Consider the following 17,613-nt stretch of genomic DNA (forward strand, 5'->3'; position numbering starts at 1 on the left):
CTTACAGGCGTATTTTTATTTTTACGCACCTGTAACTGCAAGACATAAAGTCATGACTCATGAGTATCTACATAGCATCTAGATAGTGTCTAATTTATCTATACAAATATCTCTATAATGCATAATGCATGGACAGAGGATTCTGATCAATATTGTAGATTGTTTGTTTTGATACTTCTGTGAACAATTAATAATAGAGATACCCCTTAAGGTCTTTAGTGTGTTGTTTTGCTTCCGTACCCCGAAATCCCTCTCCTTTTCAAGAGTCTTGGCTGTGGCCTGGCTTCTATTTTGAAGGGGTTCGCCGTCATTTAACTCGGTCAAATTGGCTGTGGCCCCCTATTGCGTGTCGTGACTGTCATCTCAATTCTCCTATCATTTTCCTTTTTCAGGCGAAAGTACGAGAGGTACCCAAGCGATCATCAATGTTGTTCTCGAAAAGTCCTAAAGTGATTACTATGTCAAGCGTTTTGACTTTTGGCTAGTGAGTTATTTGTAGGACATATGACTAATCTCACTAATGCCACATTGACGCGGTCTATCAACTTTGAATTTTGGACTGCCGCTCAGATGTCAGTATATTTATCCTCACTAATTCTGTAATTTTACGGTGCGTTCCATATCTCCAAGTACGACACTCTAGTCTACGCAGAGAGAGGCGACAGATACTTACGAGATGGTGAAAAAAAAAAATACCCGATAGTTGACACCTTTGCAAAGGTGGGCTGTGGGCTCACTGCGTCAGTAGTGGATCCGCGTCGGTCAGATCAACCGTGAACTGCTGTGGAGACTAAAGTACATGGTCAAGTCAGATCGACATCCTTGGCCCCTTGGGCAGTGGTAAATTCCTAATTAGGTTATCCTTCTAGTACCATGCCTGATTGAAGGGACATCTGACCTTAATAGGTAATCAGTCTTTCAATCATGAAGGTGCATACTTTCTGCTCCTTATGAAATAAGTAGGTGCACTCTCACTTTCTCTGCAACTTGCAAAGGAATGATAGATGGAAACTTGCTTCAGGAGTTTTGTGTCAATTCGAAACCTTTCTTCAGGTTGCTATTATTTTGATCGACACTAAAATGTGGTCCAGGTCAAACCTAACATTTTTTGAGGTTCACCAACTTCACTCATATAGAGGCTAACTTCCGACGATATTTACTGCGCAAGCCTTGCGATAGGAAGTGATTCAAGGGGGGATGATTGCTGGAAACCTAAAGTCAATACTCTGTACGGACTAGAGCGTACCTAGTGTTGCAGCTGGACATTAATTCATCCTCCCACGTCAAATCTCAGCCCCAACTCCTCATGTAGTTTCAGAACCTAAAATTGGAAATATCAAGCTTTCCTGCGAGCTCTCCAACTGTACGATACTGCGAGGCAGGCACTCATCATTTCTCTCATAATGATATATATGCAGTCATCATTGTCCCGGCTTACTCGTTGAGGCCTAAAGTCGATATTGGAGTGTACACCGCCAACTGAGAAACGCGGCATGGCTGAGCAGCAGGGCGAGGATACCTTTAATACTAGTCACTGTAACACAAGGCTCGACTTGATCATGTACTCAGTACTTCTATTCCTGTGGACTCGTGCACAAAGGCGAACCTCTCACACCTTTCCCATTTTAGTATGACAAGCACTCATATAGACTGTTCCACCCCTGTCTGATAGCGGCTTGTCTTGCCATGCAATGCACCACATACTCGATAGGACCAGGGTGCGTCGCTAGCTGTCTCAAAATAGCATTCTCAACCATAGCCTCGTACGAAGCAACGAGTCCTCAATAACCCAAACCATTTGACATGAAATTTCGCAAATGGTTGATTGATAGAACATATCGATGACTCAGCGTCATGTGACTTCGTGAAGGGCAGCGCGCGCTCAATACGTGTCAGGCGTCGATGCGGAGCAGATAAGCCGATATGTTCAGTTGCGCAAGCAGGCCGTGTGGTGATGTCAATCTAGAGAAGAGTGTGGATGAAAAACATGTCCCAGCCGCGCAATATTACAGATTTCTTCAAGCGGCCAGCTTTTTCGCTGACGAAGCAAGACATTCACTCTGAGAGCAACCCAAGCGAAGCTCTTACTGCGGCACCACAGTCTTCACCCCTCACCGAGCCCTCCTCGTCGTTCCTAGCAAACGGTGACTCTCCACAAACCCCAGATGGACCAACCTCGCAGCTGAAAGAGACTTTACTATCATCGGTACAGGACACCTCTGCAAAGCCAACGCCTCAGCAGAGTTTCCAAAGCAGTAACTGGACTGTTGTCGGCGACCCATCTTCAGGACTAAGTTTCAATTCATCCCAGCGGATCCTCAAGAACGGGAAGGAAGTCGTCATTAGCTCTGATGGAGAGGATACAGACTCAATAGCATCTTTTGAGCAACTAGAAGATCCTCTGTTGATGTTCATGAAACCCAAACCAACGGCAGGAAGCGAAACGAGAGAAGCCGGGAACAATATTGGCGACTCAGGGATGGCGTTGCATTTGCAAAGACTCAAAGATACGAAGAAGTCTTCGAACCCCAACTCCTCGAAAGTCTCTGTCCCGCAATACAAATTCTCACTCGATGATCTTGTGACCCAAGCAGTGGGTGATAACGAAACCGAGGCAACCATTGCAAGATTGAAAGCCGTGCGCGAGGATGAGAGTTCTTCAAAACTCGGCGCTGCTCCTAGTAGGCATCTGAATGAAAGAATGTTGGCATCAGCACTCGGTGATCAGGATGATGAGCTAGGATTACAGCGTCTACTTGATGCCGTCAGAAGAACAGAGGCGCTCGAAATAGAGAAATTCTGGTCATTTTTTAACTACGAGGCAAAAGCTCTGCCTGCCTTGGAATTCCCGCGAGAGTCTATAGCTCCGGGAACATATTTGGCGGTATTGCGAGGTTTGTAATTCATCTGGTATCGGCTTCTGGCTCAGTTTCTAGTGGTCCTGACTAGAACACAGAACCGGGATCGAGGGAGCGAGCCTCCCACTCTGGCACTCTTGAATTCGCTCTATCCAGAGCATATCTTTCTGATGAGCTGATTTCTTGGATCTTTCATTCGGGTCAGTATCTATTTGTGGTGGATTCGTCCGTATTGCTCACCATGTTCAAGTGCCTTGCGAGCCTCGGGAGAGCTTGAGGCATGCGTATTGTAGGCTTCTCAAGGTGTGTAGGTCCATCCGTTCATTGTCGATTATGTATAACTTACTAGATGACTTTACCAGCATGCTACCGCTGAACGCATAAAATCCCTGTTTCGACCGGACGATATCAATAGGCTCTTTCAACGGCTGGGCGCCAGCCGCAAAGCGCTGGATGTTTCTGAACCGGTTGTCCCAGAACCAGCACCTCAGAGTAAGATTCTCGGTGGATATCTCCTATCGCTTAAAGTTTAACAACTCGCAGACAGTCATTCGCGAGAAACACCTCAGCATCTGGCGTGCTTGCTATCAGTCTTGGAATTACTTCGCGACGCCGCAGAACTGTACGTTGATTTTATCTTGCTGCAACGGTCGTGCTTACACTGCAATAGATTTGCCGACGATACCAGGGAACATCTACTGAATATTCTCTTTCGTCTCGCGCTCGACATTTCCCTTACAAGCAACGCTATTGTTTGCTCAGACTTAGAGAAGACTATTACGGCAGTTATGGAGAGCGTCCCAGAGGACACGGCTGATAGTTTAGTGAGATCCATGGCGCTTTGTGGCGTAAAAGCACCCACTAACTGAAATTCAAGTTGCACCGTGTCTGCATATCTGCCTACAACACCTTCAGAGACTCCGTACTGCAGAGTCGCCTTCTGAAACATATTTTACCTACCTCAAGTCGGATCGCGGCGCTGAGGTGCCGTCTCGCACTGGCATTCTTAACGAGCGACCCAGCCCGACTGACCGAGGCTCCTGACGTAATGAGCGATCTGAAGATGATTATCAACCTTTTGAAGGATCGGCGATTTAACATCAACCTATATAAAGGAAAAGGCAATCCTGAATATGACTACGGAGAACTCGGTGCAGTGACAGCGCTCCTCAACATTGCCATTGACTCGGGATGGTCTGAACTAGCATTTCCAACGAGAGATGCCGAGAAAGAGTTTAATGCCGATGTTGACAGGCTTGCTGATCGGGTCAAGAAGATCTTCGTGTCGATTCAAGACTCAGGCGCGTCTCATCTCAAGCGGACTTTGGCCAAGGAGGCCCTCGAAACTTTGCACTACCGCATTGTCTATTCTGTGAGGTCGAAACCGCCTCCGAAGAAAACGTTGTTTGGCCATTTCGGGGCTGAAAATGGACTTGCTAAATGTGATATGAGGAAATGGGTAGAGCCGAGGAGTGGGGAAGACAAGAAAGACACCCAGATGCCTATTCGAAGTCATGAACATCCTTCTTGATCTTTCAACGTTTCTCGAGACGACCAATACCTCAATTCAGACTCTAGCCAACCAACCAACGGCCCCCCACCATTTCTGTTCTCTCCCGTGATGAGCAAGCCTTATCGGGTTCGAGAGGCCATTTTCGAGATCACAAAACCAATTCTGATGGGATTTCAGACCGTTGCAACTGCCGCTGATATGGGCCCGACGAGTGGCAGCATAAAGGCCGATGGAAAGCAAAGTGGCGCTACCGTGCAAGTTGCACCAGGTCTCCCTACTGAGCTGTGGGAAAGAATAGGGCTCTCAAGAACCTAGAATAACGACGCGATGATCTTTATGCAGCCCGGCGTTGCCATTGCACTTGTATCTATTGTATAAAGAGCAGTATATATCATCACCCATCCCTGCCGGGATAAAATAAGGGAATAGAAAAAAGAGATTGTGTACAAAGCTATGCTGATTCCGAATAACAAAGTTCGAGAAAAAGATGAAGGATGGACCACAGGTTATACGGACAGAAACAGCGGGAAATAAAACGAAAACAGTGCAGCAATTGTGAGCAAGAGACCCTCACCCTTCCTAATCATAAAACTTCCGGTTTGCGTTCTTTCCAAATAGTGTCTCTCTGACGGCAGGCAGAGCGTCAATCTCAAGCAAACGCAGGCGCTCCTCGAAGGTGTTGTTGATCTCAATCTTGCCCTGGCCGCCAACAATGAATACACCGCCAGCGCTAGAAATGACCAGTTAGAACGATAGATAATCACTAGAAAGGAGAAGGCGATAGAACGTACGATCCTTCCGGCAACGGATCGGCCTCGTCCAACTCCGCCGTCGTTTCCTTGCCAACATTATTCTTGAACTCCTTCAATGCCTCTTCAATTGCCTTCTTGACCGCGTCGAAATCCTTCTTCCTCGCCCGAATGGATACCTTGTCCTCATTCAAAGCATACAGGCCCTCGAGAATCAGCCCCTTGAGCACGTTCTGGTATTTCTTGGCATCCTTGGACGCAACGTTGGAGATCTTGTCGCGGGCTTGCTGAAACAGGTCGTTGAGAAGCTCCTGGCGAGCGGAAAGGACACGGAGACGGGTGCGGTTGGCGAGAGTGGAGCGGGTGATCTGTTGGGACATGGCAGCCTGCTTGAACTTCTTCTCGTAGAGCGAGTCGATGGCGGCGGTCTCCTGGCGGACAAGCTTGGACTTTTCGATTGCGAATTCTTCGTCGGCCTTGAGTTGGATTTCACGGGCCTTCTCCAGCGCTTCTTGCCGGATGAAGGCCGTCATCTTGCGGAGCTCGCCCGCAACCTGTTCGTAGACTGGATGAGCTCGGTGAACCTGCATCCATGATCGGTGCCAGAGCATACCTGATCATCAGAGAGAGCATGGCTTTGCGACATTTTGAAAGCTTTGTATCAAGGTTTCGGTATTAAGAACAAAGGAGGTTGAAGCGTCGAAATGCCAAATGGTGGGGAGTTGAGCTTTCTGATGCGGAGTGCTTGCTGGATGGGCGACCAAGGAGCTAAGGTCAGCATTGCTGTTGATAAGGTCCCACAAGGAACAAGCTGCATACAGATTGGGATCAGACTGGACAAGAGATCATGCTTACCTTTCGGGAATGCTATGAAATGTCGGGAAGGGGAGATGTGACGCGATATCGATACTATTGCAGAAGGGCAGGTGGACGGAGACGGTGTTGGCACTGGCACGAAGCGGATCTGCTGACGATTGGGTTACTTGTCTTTGTCTTCCCGCCGCCCATGAGGTCAGAACCTCGACTCAGACCCTGTGTTGGTTCAATATTAATTTACTCTTGATCTCCATCACCACGGAGCAGATACTCGTCTCGGTTCTTGCGTCCGCTCAGAATTGGATATTATTTAACTATCATGGCGCCTTTATTTGGATAACTGCTGGAACCTCTTCTCTCATGCCCTGTTGCTCTCCTTCATCCCCCTCTTGGCGACCAATGCATCAGGATACCCGACCATGGGAAATCTTGGTGACCTGTCGCCCCAGGGTAGTGTCGCGGTATGATTCAAACAGGCTACTCCCCGTAGAAATGTCGCTTGACCCTTCTACTGACACCGGGATGCGAATAGGTCGGGGTAATAGTCGGCTTGATTTCGACCAGTCTCCAAGCCATCGGGTTGACACTACAGCGCAAATCGCATTTACTCGAGGACGAGAAACATCCCTATGACATACGAAGACCACCATATAAGCGTCGAAGATGGCAGGTGCGCAACATGGACTTTCTCTGGACACTCGAATGACGGAAGATCTGATCCCCTTTTAGCTAGGAATGCTAATGTTCGTTGTTTCGAACATTGTGGGGAGTACGATCCAAATCACTACACTTCCGCTTCCAGTGCTCTCAACTCTCCAAGCGGTTAGTCTCCTCTTTTCTTCTGCAGCAGGCGGTAGAGACTTGCTAAGCCAAACGATAGTCGGGACTTGTTTTCAACACGATCTTCGCCACTTTAGTCCTCGGCGAAGCGTTCACCAGGTATTCCTTTATCGGTACGATCCTGGTCTGCATTGGTGCAGTCTTGATAGCTGTATTTGGCGCTATAGGGGAGCCGGCGCATAGTCTGGATCAACTGCTGGAGCTTCTTCAGCGACGCAATTTCATACTCTGGATGGTGGGGACAGCCGTCATTGTGCTGGTCATTCTGCTCGTCTCAACATCGCTCAAACTTGTCGCCTCTCCGCACCGCTCAAGGCATACAAGTATTCGACATACCTGTACTCCGCATATACCAATGGCCCCGAGCCGTGTAAGGCTGATCCGCGGTCTATGCTATGGTCTGATCAGTGGCATTTTGTCAGCTCACTCCTTACTTTTAGCGAAGTCAGCTGTCGAGCTTCTTGTCCGAACGATTGTGGATCGCGTGAATCAGTTTAATCGATGGCAGTCATGGGTGATTCTGCTCGCAATGATCTTCCTTGCACTGACACAATTGTATTTCTTACACCGTGGCTTGAAGTTGTGCAGCACGAGCATTCTTTATCCTTTCGTATTCTGCGTCTACAACATCGTCGCTATCTTGGATGGTTTGATCTACTTCCGCCAACTGTCCCAGCTGGCAGGTTTCCACGCCGGCCTGATTGCTCTTGGAACGGTTGTTCTGCTAAGTGGAGTGCTTTGTCTCTCGTGGCGATTGGAGATTATCGACAGCCATGCGTCTGTGACCGTCGTTGGCCCTTCTCAAACCGGATTGGGTCCCGGTATGGCTATTGTTGAGGAGGACCCGCATTCTCCTCGGGAAGTTGGCGAAGGGGACGAAGAATTGCACATCGGAGAGCGACAGCCTCTCTTGCAGGCATCCCACCCACCGCACGGGTCCCTTCATGGGCGGACACCCAGTTTACCTTTGTTTTCATCGATTCCTCAACAAACCCCCACTGCTGACATTGACCCGGCCTCCATCTGGGCTGAGCTGGATGACTCGGACTACGAATACACCGGTACGGGTCCCCTCTGGCAACCCCGTCCTCGAAGCAGCACCCTGAGGGAAAGTGTTCTCCGTGGCCCTCGGCACTCTACAATTGGCGCAGTCGGCCAACCTACCTTGACAAACCGTAGAAACGCCCGCTCAGTCTACGAAGGACACCACCAGCGAAGAACTTCAGTCCCGGGCCCCGACAATCGACAATCTCTCCAAAAAAGAAGCACCTACTTTGGCGCCTTCCCAGGTAACCACTCAATTCGCTCCATCGGCTACGGCACATCGGGTGAGGGCGCGCGCGAACGCGAACGCGGACCAGAAGGATCGAATCACCCCATCTCATCAAGTAGCGGTCGCGAACCACTCCAACTCTCGACCACTCCATCCAGCGGCGGCCCCCTTGCAGGCTCGAGAAACGCCTTAGCCCAAGCGTGGAGAAGTGGCCTACGTTATCTCTCGCGGTGGACAAGACACCGCCCACGCACTGGATCCGACTCACACGATCCTCTACTTGACTCTTCCCATTCCCCTTTACCTGACGGCTGAAGAGCCTATGCTGCTATTGCTCATATGTTGCCTAGAGATTTCGACCATTTGATCTCATTTTGGCGCTTTGTTGGCCATGACTGGTTTCCTTTTGTACAATACCCCAGTATATACTCAGTAGTGCATTTACTCTTGCTTGTTTAGCTTGATTCAATAAGAGATTTAAAGTCGAATTAGTCGGCATTGGCATCATGTGATAATGCTACCTACTTGGTAATAAATCTGTCGCTCTTTGAGCTTGGCTTCTTCTATCCATGTGGGTATAGCAGTACCCACAGTGACACCTGTTTGAGGATCTACAGGATCCATGATAACCTGTCGTCCACAGACAGGGCAGGTGCTAATGATCAAAGCGTAAGGTCATTAAATGCACTTAGGAACTCTAGCAATTATACTTGGGCTGGGTAATTTAATTTGGGACTAGAGCATATTAATGAACATCGTGATAGACAAAGAGAAAGGCTTAGCTCCATTTTCTCCGTACCATACATGTCGTACTTCCTACCCGATGAAAACCATCCATCCATATCATATCATTTACTCAATCAGATAAAGTCAGTTCCGCGCCTTTCTCCAAAAACCCCGCTCTACATTTGGATCAAATTTGACCATGACCCGAAGTGAGTAGTCCAGCGACATTGGGACGAGGATGCGAAGGAAAAGCGCAGGACGCAGAGGGGAAATCAAACAAAACACAATAGAGAATCGATCAAAGCACACCAGACAGATTATATCAGATGAAAGAAAACGAATAAATGAGCTCCCTTCGCCAACGAAAAATCAGAGATAAAGAATGGGAAAAAGCACCGGGAACACCGCCACCTCCACCGTCGTCTAGGAGATGATTAGGAGATGATGAACGGGAAAGGAGAGTGATTGTTTTGGAGCGAGAGTGATGTGCTCGTATCCATTATAGTGCGAGATAAACTTTTTTTTTTTTCCTTTCTTTTTTTTCAATTCTCTCGGGTTGGATGTCGATATAGTGGTTTTGTTACTCGCCGTGACGGGGGAGACCACAAAAGACGGATCTCGAAAAATCAACTCTTGCGCATCAAGAATCGACGGGTATCAAATAGGGTAGGGCAGAGCGGGGTTACAGATGCTGCAGGCAACAATGAAGGCAAAATACGGACCACCGAACCGCTCTCAGATCATGCTAGGTATGCAAATAAGAACCCCATCTACGCAGTGGGTTGGTGCTGAGGGGGCATTCGATTGCCCACAGGCATGCCGGGGTACTGCCCACCAGCCTGTTGTTGCTGCTGCAAGCCCTGATAATAGGCCATCTGCTGCTGCTGTTCGTTCGTCATGTAGCCTGGGTGCATGCCCGCAGGACGGGGAATATTCGACTGTTGAGGGTTGACATTGGCGTGATTAACATCCTCGGGCGTCTCTGCTGGCACCTCCGGAGCTTCAACGCCATTTTCGTTGGTGGCGGGATCGGGAGCGTTGAGGCAAGCCTGATGTGGAATTGGTTAACTATGCTGGTCCCAGACCGAACGTGCTCTGACAACTAACCTGGATGAGATTCTTGCCCTCGGCCTTCGTCACCAGTGGTTGAAGCTTGGGAGTGGTGAAAGTGTAGACGAGACCGGTTTCGGACACGACGAGCAACAATACTTGAGTACCTGTGAGGACGGAGAGCTCATACGCCTGTTTTGCGATCGCATTGAACCGTCAGCAACTGCCCAATGTAGTTGATTATACGAAACATGTTTTGAACAAAAAGACTCAAATCGTAAAACAATCAAGTTTAAAAAAAAAAAAAAAAAAACAAGCGGATAGAGAACGCAAGAGACTCGAGAAACAGGTGATAACCGCGGGTAGGGAGACGCGAAAGTACGCACCTTCTTCATGATACCCGCCTTCCGCTTGGAGAAGGTGATGTGGCGACGCGACTTATCTTGAATGAACTTGATCTCAATCTTTCTGCGCTCGCGACCAGGCTTGTCATCGTCATCGTCATCGTCTTCTGCGCTCATTCTCGAGCGCTTGGGACCGCGGTTGTCAGCGGCGCCATTGCCGGCGGCCTGCTGCAGGTCGTCCTGGGTAGGAGAAGGGTTCTCCTCACCGACGGCGGTGATGTCGGCCATGATGGATCAAAAGTAGGTGATAAAAGGGCACGAAAAAGGATTAATCGAGTTGAGAAGCGAGTAATGGTAGAACCCTGGGGGTTGTGAACACGAATGCCGAAAGAGGAATGATGCTTTTGAGGGGTGGAAGGATGACCAAATCGAGTAACGCGTTTGCTTCGCAGGGTTTGGGTTCAGGACGAGGAGGAAAGAAAGTCGGGAGGAGAGTCGAAGAAGGCAAAGTGCCGGTTGGGACAGGCAGGCGGTCAGTCACGTGAACGAGTGGATCTGGCAGTATCCACGAGTCAATACAGTACCGTTACAACGGAATCCTTAGTTACCTCGGCCGGCTGTATCAGCGGGCAGGCTTGGCTAGGAATCTCCTGAGTAGTCAATCACAGTTCCCAGCAGGAGGACGCATGATACATCTGTGTACCTCGTGTTTGGTGTTTTTAAACGCAGTAATAAGAATAACTCCACTGAATCTATGCCTGAGAGCGAAGCATTCATGAGCGGATCCTTACAATAATACTTGGTACAAACGTAACGAGCTAATTGATTATACTTTGTCCAGACCCAGCGGTGGGGAAATATGGGACTTGGCAGTGCTGATTATTGGATAATCCCTTAGATGGTTCGATTTGGACGCCAACTCACAGTTCGACGCTGTACCGTAATATTACCACTTGCGACTGTCAGGTCTTCTTCAGAGTGCCTTGTCGCTGCAGGATGCGGATTCGACTCGGTAGGAAAACGTCCAATTCCTTGACTACTTTCGCTCGGCTATATTATCTTATCTTCAATTGTGGAGGCTATTGCAGAGTGCCTAGAAATCAGTGGAGTGTCTGGCCGGAGTGTCTTTCATTGTCACGACCATAAGCACAAGAGCTTGGAGCACCACCAAGTCGGCTGCATTCCATCCCTCTAGTCAGCCAAACTTTGGCCCCCGTTCGGCCTTTATCATACACACCAGACTGTCTCCTCTGTATGTATGTAAGAATAGAACCTCAGTAGTCCAGTACATTCGACGATCAACGCACCACAACCGACAAGGTAGTCTCATTATTAGCAATAGTCCATGTAATAATCCAGCCATAGCGATCACCTTAGCCAAATCCAATAGTGCATGCGGTATCATATGGTCATACATCTACCTTATGCATCGTGCAATATAAGTACCTCGATTACAGTTACTACAGTACCTTAGGTACCTTAGTTTTGATTAGGCTCTAGAATAGCACGAGGATTGGCTGTTGGAGCTCAGCGGTGACTCCTCCAGTCGGCTCCTCGTGCGTCCTGCTTTAAGCTCTTGAGACAGAGTACGTAGAAGATGACTTTGTTAGTGAGAGTGATGTATCAGATAGAAGTGGCTTGCTGCTTAAATATGAAGCGGTCGTCGGAATACTGAGAGAAACTTATATTGAGAGCTAATGCAATGAAGATAGATTCATGTTCCTATGGACAGACGCAGTGGTAGTAGCCAAATCTAATCTAACACTCAAGTCATGATATTCCTGCATAATGACAAATGTTCAACGCTAATCTCCAGAAGCAGCGACACCAGCTCAGCCTGAAATTCTATTTTTACAAGACAGATATAAAGAAGAAGAAGGTTCTTGTAGGAGCGGGTAAGAGAAAGACTCGACCGGGACGAGAGGTCAGATCAAGGGTGAAAGTCCCCCAGCAGAGGCAGATAAAAAAGTCAGGACCAGTCGAGGACCCTCGGAACGGAAAATGCTCTTCGCTGAAAAACCACTTGATTTCGATCTTGACTGCGCCATTCTTGGCTCCGTCAACAACACAACGCCGGACCAATCAACAATGGAAGAATAGGACGTGGAAAGTCGGCATCGGGCAAGAACCCATTCTGGCACCATCGTTTCAAATTTCTTTCCTGTTTCTGTTGTGAGTTTTCCGTCCTGTGGCCAAACATGGTTCCCAAAGGAGGTGATATAAGCAAAGAAAGAAACAAGGCAAAGTGGGAAAAAGACATGTGCAAGAATGGAAATGAAAATCTTCACAAAGCCCAAGGACCAGCCTCAGTATTAGTTGAATGGTTCGTTCGATCAGCGTGGATGTTTTAATGCTGCTTTCTCACAGCATAATCATGTATGCCAGCTCCACCACCTCCCTTAGGTCCAAGCCATACAATTTCAATGACACTGTGGCCCTCATCCTCTTCACGCACATACCATTGGTGCACGTTGTCACCAACGACATAAGCTTCCCTCAACAACCAGCGGTCCTTGGTGACACCTGCTTGATCCTTGAGACGGAGAGGGCCCAAGCGAGCCTCATAACCACGGGGGTCTTCCTCCCAAGTCTTCTCAGTGTGCTCGAAGTTGATCGCATCATCGGGGGTGTTTTCGTCATAAGTGTACTTGACAAGAGAATAGCCATTGGTCATGACCCAGAACGTGCGAACGGACTTGCCAGTAGAGTTGTTGACATATTCCTCCTGGTCGAAAACCCAGCGCCGAAGGACTGATTTACGACCTGCAGCGGCGGCCACTGTGGTCATCTTTACCACGTCCTTGGTATACCAACTGTTCCAGTGGTGCAGAGACTCGATCTTCCGCCCAGACTCGTAAACACCATCGACTTCGCCCTTCATGTCCATCTGGTAGAGCGAGGGCCAAAGAGTAAGAGGAGTTTCGCCGTATTTCTGAATGCACTGGCCAAGTTTCTGATCACCAGGCTGATCACCCCATGACTGGCACTCATCATAGTATTGCTCGAGAACATCGAGCAGCGGTTTGGAGACAAAGACACCAGCACCTCCGAAGGCAATGTGTCCGAAGGTATCAACTTGCCAGCTGGCTTCGGACAAAGCACCAATATAGTGCTTTTTGTTCACATCGAAAAGCTTCAGTTCCTCGGCGACAGTGGGAAGGGATAACCAGAAGGTATCATCATCGATAAAACTGACCCATGTGGTTTGAGGGCGCTTGGTTCGGATGTGCTCAGCAAACGTCTGGACCAGGCCGAAATACCGAGAGGTGAAATCAAGCGGAGACTTGATCAAAGTTAGGTCCAAGCCACGGTTACGGAAGTAAGTCATTTGCTTGTCCAGATCATCGTCCGACTCTGGAACAAGAACGATGATACCAGCCTTGGTGTTACCAAAAGAGTAGAGAAGCGAAGGAAGAAGGTGATCCAGACGGTCAGCAGTCGTAGCAAGACCGAACAGGAGCTTGTCCGTTTCATCAACCGAATCGTCCGCAGCCACATCGACATCGATGATCGGGGGACATGGTAATGAAGGATCCTTGTTATCCGGCGAAACAACCATGCCACGTTCCATAACAGTCATAGGTGGAAGGATAGGAACATTTATGTCTTCAAGAGAATTGAATTCTGCTCTGGGGCTCACGAAGTGAGGACGGAAGTAGGCACGAGTATAATTCTTGCGAGGAAGCCATTCGGTGAATGGCAAGGGAGGCCTGATATTAGGATCCGCCTCGCAAGTCTTTGTAGAGTCAGGCGACGATGGTTGCAGCTGGATCTGAGGGGTTTGAGTTGTCGGTGCTCGGTCGACTGGATGCTTGAACCGAAGAGCCGCATGATCGTAGCGTTGCATGCCCCAGAAGAACCCAATGAGGGAGAAGAGCGCGATGAGGGAGAAAACGGTTCTGAGTCGAAAGACAGGCATCTTGGTGGAGTTATGAAGGTCAAGCGACTTTTTCCACATTAAAGTAATCGCGATGCTGCAGATTCAGCGGATTGAAATATTAAAAGAGTGCGTCTATCCGTATTAAGAGCACATCAACAGAGAGCGAATAGTCGTAAAGTGGATGCGTATCGCACAGCTGTCCAGAACTTAACACGCTGGAGATGATTAAGTGGGGGTTCTTGCGTAAATGAGTGGAATAGGCAAGATCAGGAGAAATTTTCTCTCTGATATGCTCAAAAGACTGACAACGAGAGTCTGGCAGCGTCGAGACCTGCAACACGGTCACAAAAAAAAAAAAAAAAGAGCGATAGGCGGATTGAAACGGTCCGCGAGACTGTTTGTTTGGGATGCCTCAGGAACGGGGTGTCGAGAAGACCGTAAAGGGGTCCAACAAAGGTGACAAAAAAGCAGCACAACTGGACTGTGTGTCCAGGGCTAGAGAAGAGAATCAGGCGGATGGGGATGGAAGGTCGAGGATATGATTGTTGTCGAGGCCTGGAGGAGGATGAGAGAAGAAGGGAATAGGGGAAGAAGAGGGGGAAAGGGAAAAAAGTATGAGGGAAAGATGAAGACAGGAGACAGGCACAGGAACCGATCCAAGTGGGAATGCCGAAATACTGCGACCACGGGTTGCGTTCGGGCCAAAGCTCCCACTTGGTAAATTAAATCTGTTAAATCAAATTAAGCTCAACCGTCGTATTTTGCACTTTCCTAGGTGGATTCGACGGGAGGATTGAAGAGGCAGAGATGATAAGGTAGTGACTAGTGATCGCTTGAATATTCTGTACTGGGATCTGACAGCGAGCAGCAGGAGGAATTGGCCCAATCAATAGATTGCAGGTTAGGTGCAGAATCTCACCAGGATCCCCGGAGGAACATTAAGGTATCCAAGAGTGCTCTTACGAAGGCATGATTTTCATCCACATGAAAAATTATATTATTTATGGTTGTTGACTGTTGACGCCTCCCGCAATTTCTTCTTTTCTATTTTCCGAATCTACCCAAGTAGCAAGTACGGATACGTAGTAACAAGTTATGGTTGCAGATCACTGGACCAAAAAGAAGAATGTCGCTCAGATGTATGGACTATCTCGGGAATACGTACTGCGGGTTCTACCCAACTCCGCCAAGTGGGTGGTTGGTATTTTTCACTTGCGGCCTTCAAGACCCTTGCAATCAAGCCGATTTGACGACAGTGCTCCCTAGGTGGTGACTGTTTGACACATTGTTGGTTGGACGATCCCAGCTTCTCAAGCGTGTTTTACAGGAGATTGCTCTACTTGAAGCAACACAAAATGGCGGAAGAGAGATCAGATTTGATCTTGATCCTGCTGATAACATATAATATCTGAGAAAGCATCAACCTTTTGTTGATTACTGTCCCAATGAGGAAAAGAAGTCGAAGGAAGGACAAGTGATGCAACTGTCTAAGCTGTGGGAATGTGGGATTCTCCGTACAGTGATCTGACTCAGTGCCAATGATACCATGTTTTTAAAGGGAAGTTGATTGCGCAGCGAAGCGTAGCATTTCTTATTGATTTATAACCTTAATATTACCACCCATGTTGACATTGTTTTCCACTTTGATACGTCGCTGTTGTGGTCAACCCCCAAAATGGGTTGACGCCATACAGAGATATCCTAAATTTGGATGTTTGCGGCCATTTTGTCTCAATCCCATGACTGATGTCATAACTATTATTTTCTCTACTTCATTCCCTTGAAAGAGATATTCATAGCATCATAACCGCTTTGAGAACCCGTTGCAGCATTTGCATTACTGATTGACTTCTGATACAGACCATGTCAACAGCTAATACATATGAAACACTACGACTATCCACCTTAAGTCTGTCTGTTGGCTGTATTAATGTGTATTGACTGCGAATCAGAAAGACCCTTCAACGATCTGCGCCATTCCCGTGTCTCCAGCCACTCAGGGACCACCATTAAAATGGCTGCTGGGTCCGTAGCCCCACGGGCCGCGTGTCCTCTTCCACTGCCACCGTTGTTTCTCCTATTAGACAGGTATTACTCTCACGCTGTCACTGTCTACGGACGAAGTACTCCGTAGATAGCCAGAAGTTGGGAACTACTATCTATGTACGGAGCAAGCTCCGGAGCCATGACGCTGTTGCACAACAATACATAGATATTGGTACACCATAAACCTAGGTACTCCGTAACGGCCAATGATCGGAGACTCATACTAATGATGTGTTCAATTCCATTCTCCTCTCATAGCATGGTCAAGGACCATTGTAAAGAGCTAATCTGCCTGAGAACCAAGCTACCAGGGATATACACTCGTCGTTAACTGACGATGTTGCTTTAGAATTTGCCGCCGGACTGGGATCCCGAAGATGCTCCATAGCAAGTGCGCCTTGATACTCCGTACTTATGACCTGATCAACTGCACATTACTATCCACAGCAGACATCGTATGAAGCAATGCTACCTTGTTACTAGTCTTCCCGAAGGTGGATACTGGATAATTTCCTATTGTGCGCATGTCCGCAGTCAGTGGCAACAAAGAGAAATGGCAAATCTGAGCCCTGTGACTGGAGATTTATGAGTGGACTTGAATCCTCCTCGCGGTATCTGTGGGTGGATCGGGAATTCGGGATCGGCCTGCTTGAGCCCATGAGAGTGTTTGTTACGATCCAATAATATACTTCAAACGATGCGCACTCGCACACAGCTGGGGGACGCGTGTACAGAATATGGGGGCACATCCAGCAACAGAATCCATGGAAGGGTACGACCACGAAGATCTTGAGAAGACGCGAGTATCATCTGCCATGTCATCGCCTGATCAATATATTCCCTCGTCTCGTTATTGTACTGAGTCAGCTATACAAGGGAGGTTCTGCACAGGATGTCTGATGAGGATAATCTCCAGTTCCAGCTAGTACTCCGTAGTCCATACATGGTTATCAATACGACCAGCCATTTAAGCTTGAACATAGGCCTTGGCAAGCCGTCACCCCTTTTCCGTCTTATGTGTAGAAATCTGCACAAACATTCTCAACGTTGTTGCACAAATCTACAAATCTGATGTGAATTACGCCAGGTACATCAATGGAGGGTTTTTTGAGCTAAATGTTTAACTATCCCACAATGCTAGACATCGCTTAGATAGATACGGCCTACTGATACGTCCAAGTCACTGCAAATTTTGCATGCCCCTGATGATCATCTCATCCTGTCATCCACGGAAACGCTCTGATTTCTGTCGTTGCCGCAACCCCCTATTCATGATTTGAGCTTGGTTTGCGCCGATCCAAGCAATGTTCCATTGGATTGCTTTTTGCCAAGGCAACCGGTCAAAGTTAAGGGTGCTTGTGGTGACCAATCTTGCGTGCTGCCTTCAGGGTTCGTGATTTGCAGTTCGTCAAGATCCGCTCAAGCCTCAGGGTCCATCTGCCACTGAAGTCTGACCACTTTGGGTAACCATTCACCAGCGAGCAGCCTACGGAGTACTACGGTCTACGGGGGTACTTG

At 48.2% G+C, this 17,613-nt stretch overlaps 5 protein-coding genes across 5 annotated transcripts; 2 read left to right on the forward strand and 3 right to left on the reverse strand.

Moving 5' to 3' along the window:
* Window positions 1–1,987: 1,987 nt before the first annotated feature.
* Aspvir_001832 (uncharacterized protein) lies at window positions 1,988–4,389 on the forward strand (the record flags this gene model as incomplete). The annotated part of the gene is made up of 7 exons (XM_043273439.1): window positions 1,988–2,894; window positions 2,957–3,058; window positions 3,109–3,161; window positions 3,221–3,350; window positions 3,402–3,480; window positions 3,529–3,682; window positions 3,736–4,389. 7 exons carry the CDS (start codon window positions 1,988–1,990, stop codon window positions 4,387–4,389), a joined length of 2,079 nt encoding a protein of 692 aa, XP_043129374.1.
* A 561-nt stretch (window positions 4,390–4,950) lies between these two features.
* Window positions 4,951–5,766, reverse strand: Aspvir_001833 (H(+)-transporting V1 sector ATPase subunit E; the record flags this gene model as incomplete). The annotated part of the gene is made up of 3 exons (XM_043273440.1): window positions 4,951–5,101; window positions 5,163–5,674; window positions 5,734–5,766. The coding sequence occupies 3 exons, from the start codon at window positions 5,764–5,766 to the stop codon at window positions 4,951–4,953; spliced, it is 696 nt and encodes a 231-aa protein (XP_043129375.1).
* A 589-nt stretch (window positions 5,767–6,355) lies between these two features.
* On the forward strand, window positions 6,356–8,364 carry Aspvir_001834 (DUF803 domain protein; the record flags this gene model as incomplete). Its single annotated transcript, XM_043273441.1, has 4 exons — window positions 6,356–6,397; window positions 6,469–6,606; window positions 6,666–6,758; window positions 6,817–8,364. The coding sequence occupies 4 exons, from the start codon at window positions 6,356–6,358 to the stop codon at window positions 8,362–8,364; spliced, it is 1,821 nt and encodes a 606-aa protein (XP_043129376.1).
* A 1,181-nt stretch (window positions 8,365–9,545) lies between these two features.
* On the reverse strand, window positions 9,546–10,457 carry Aspvir_001835 (MADS-box domain-containing protein; the record flags this gene model as incomplete). The annotated part of the gene is made up of 3 exons (XM_043273442.1): window positions 9,546–9,824; window positions 9,883–10,017; window positions 10,212–10,457. The coding sequence occupies 3 exons, from the start codon at window positions 10,455–10,457 to the stop codon at window positions 9,546–9,548; spliced, it is 660 nt and encodes a 219-aa protein (XP_043129377.1).
* Window positions 10,458–12,516: 2,059 nt separating this feature from the next.
* On the reverse strand, window positions 12,517–14,127 carry gfsA (glycosyltransferase family 31 protein; the record flags this gene model as incomplete). Its single annotated transcript, XM_043273443.1, has 1 exon — window positions 12,517–14,127. One exon carries the CDS (start codon window positions 14,125–14,127, stop codon window positions 12,517–12,519), a length of 1,611 nt encoding a protein of 536 aa, XP_043129378.1.
* Window positions 14,128–17,613: the final 3,486 nt, after the last annotated feature.

The sequence above is a fragment of the Aspergillus viridinutans genome (genome assembly GCF_018404265.1).
Source record: "Aspergillus viridinutans IFM 47045 DNA, scaffold_10, whole genome shotgun sequence".
In the NCBI taxonomy this organism is placed as follows: Eukaryota; Fungi; Ascomycota; class Eurotiomycetes; order Eurotiales; family Aspergillaceae; genus Aspergillus; species Aspergillus viridinutans.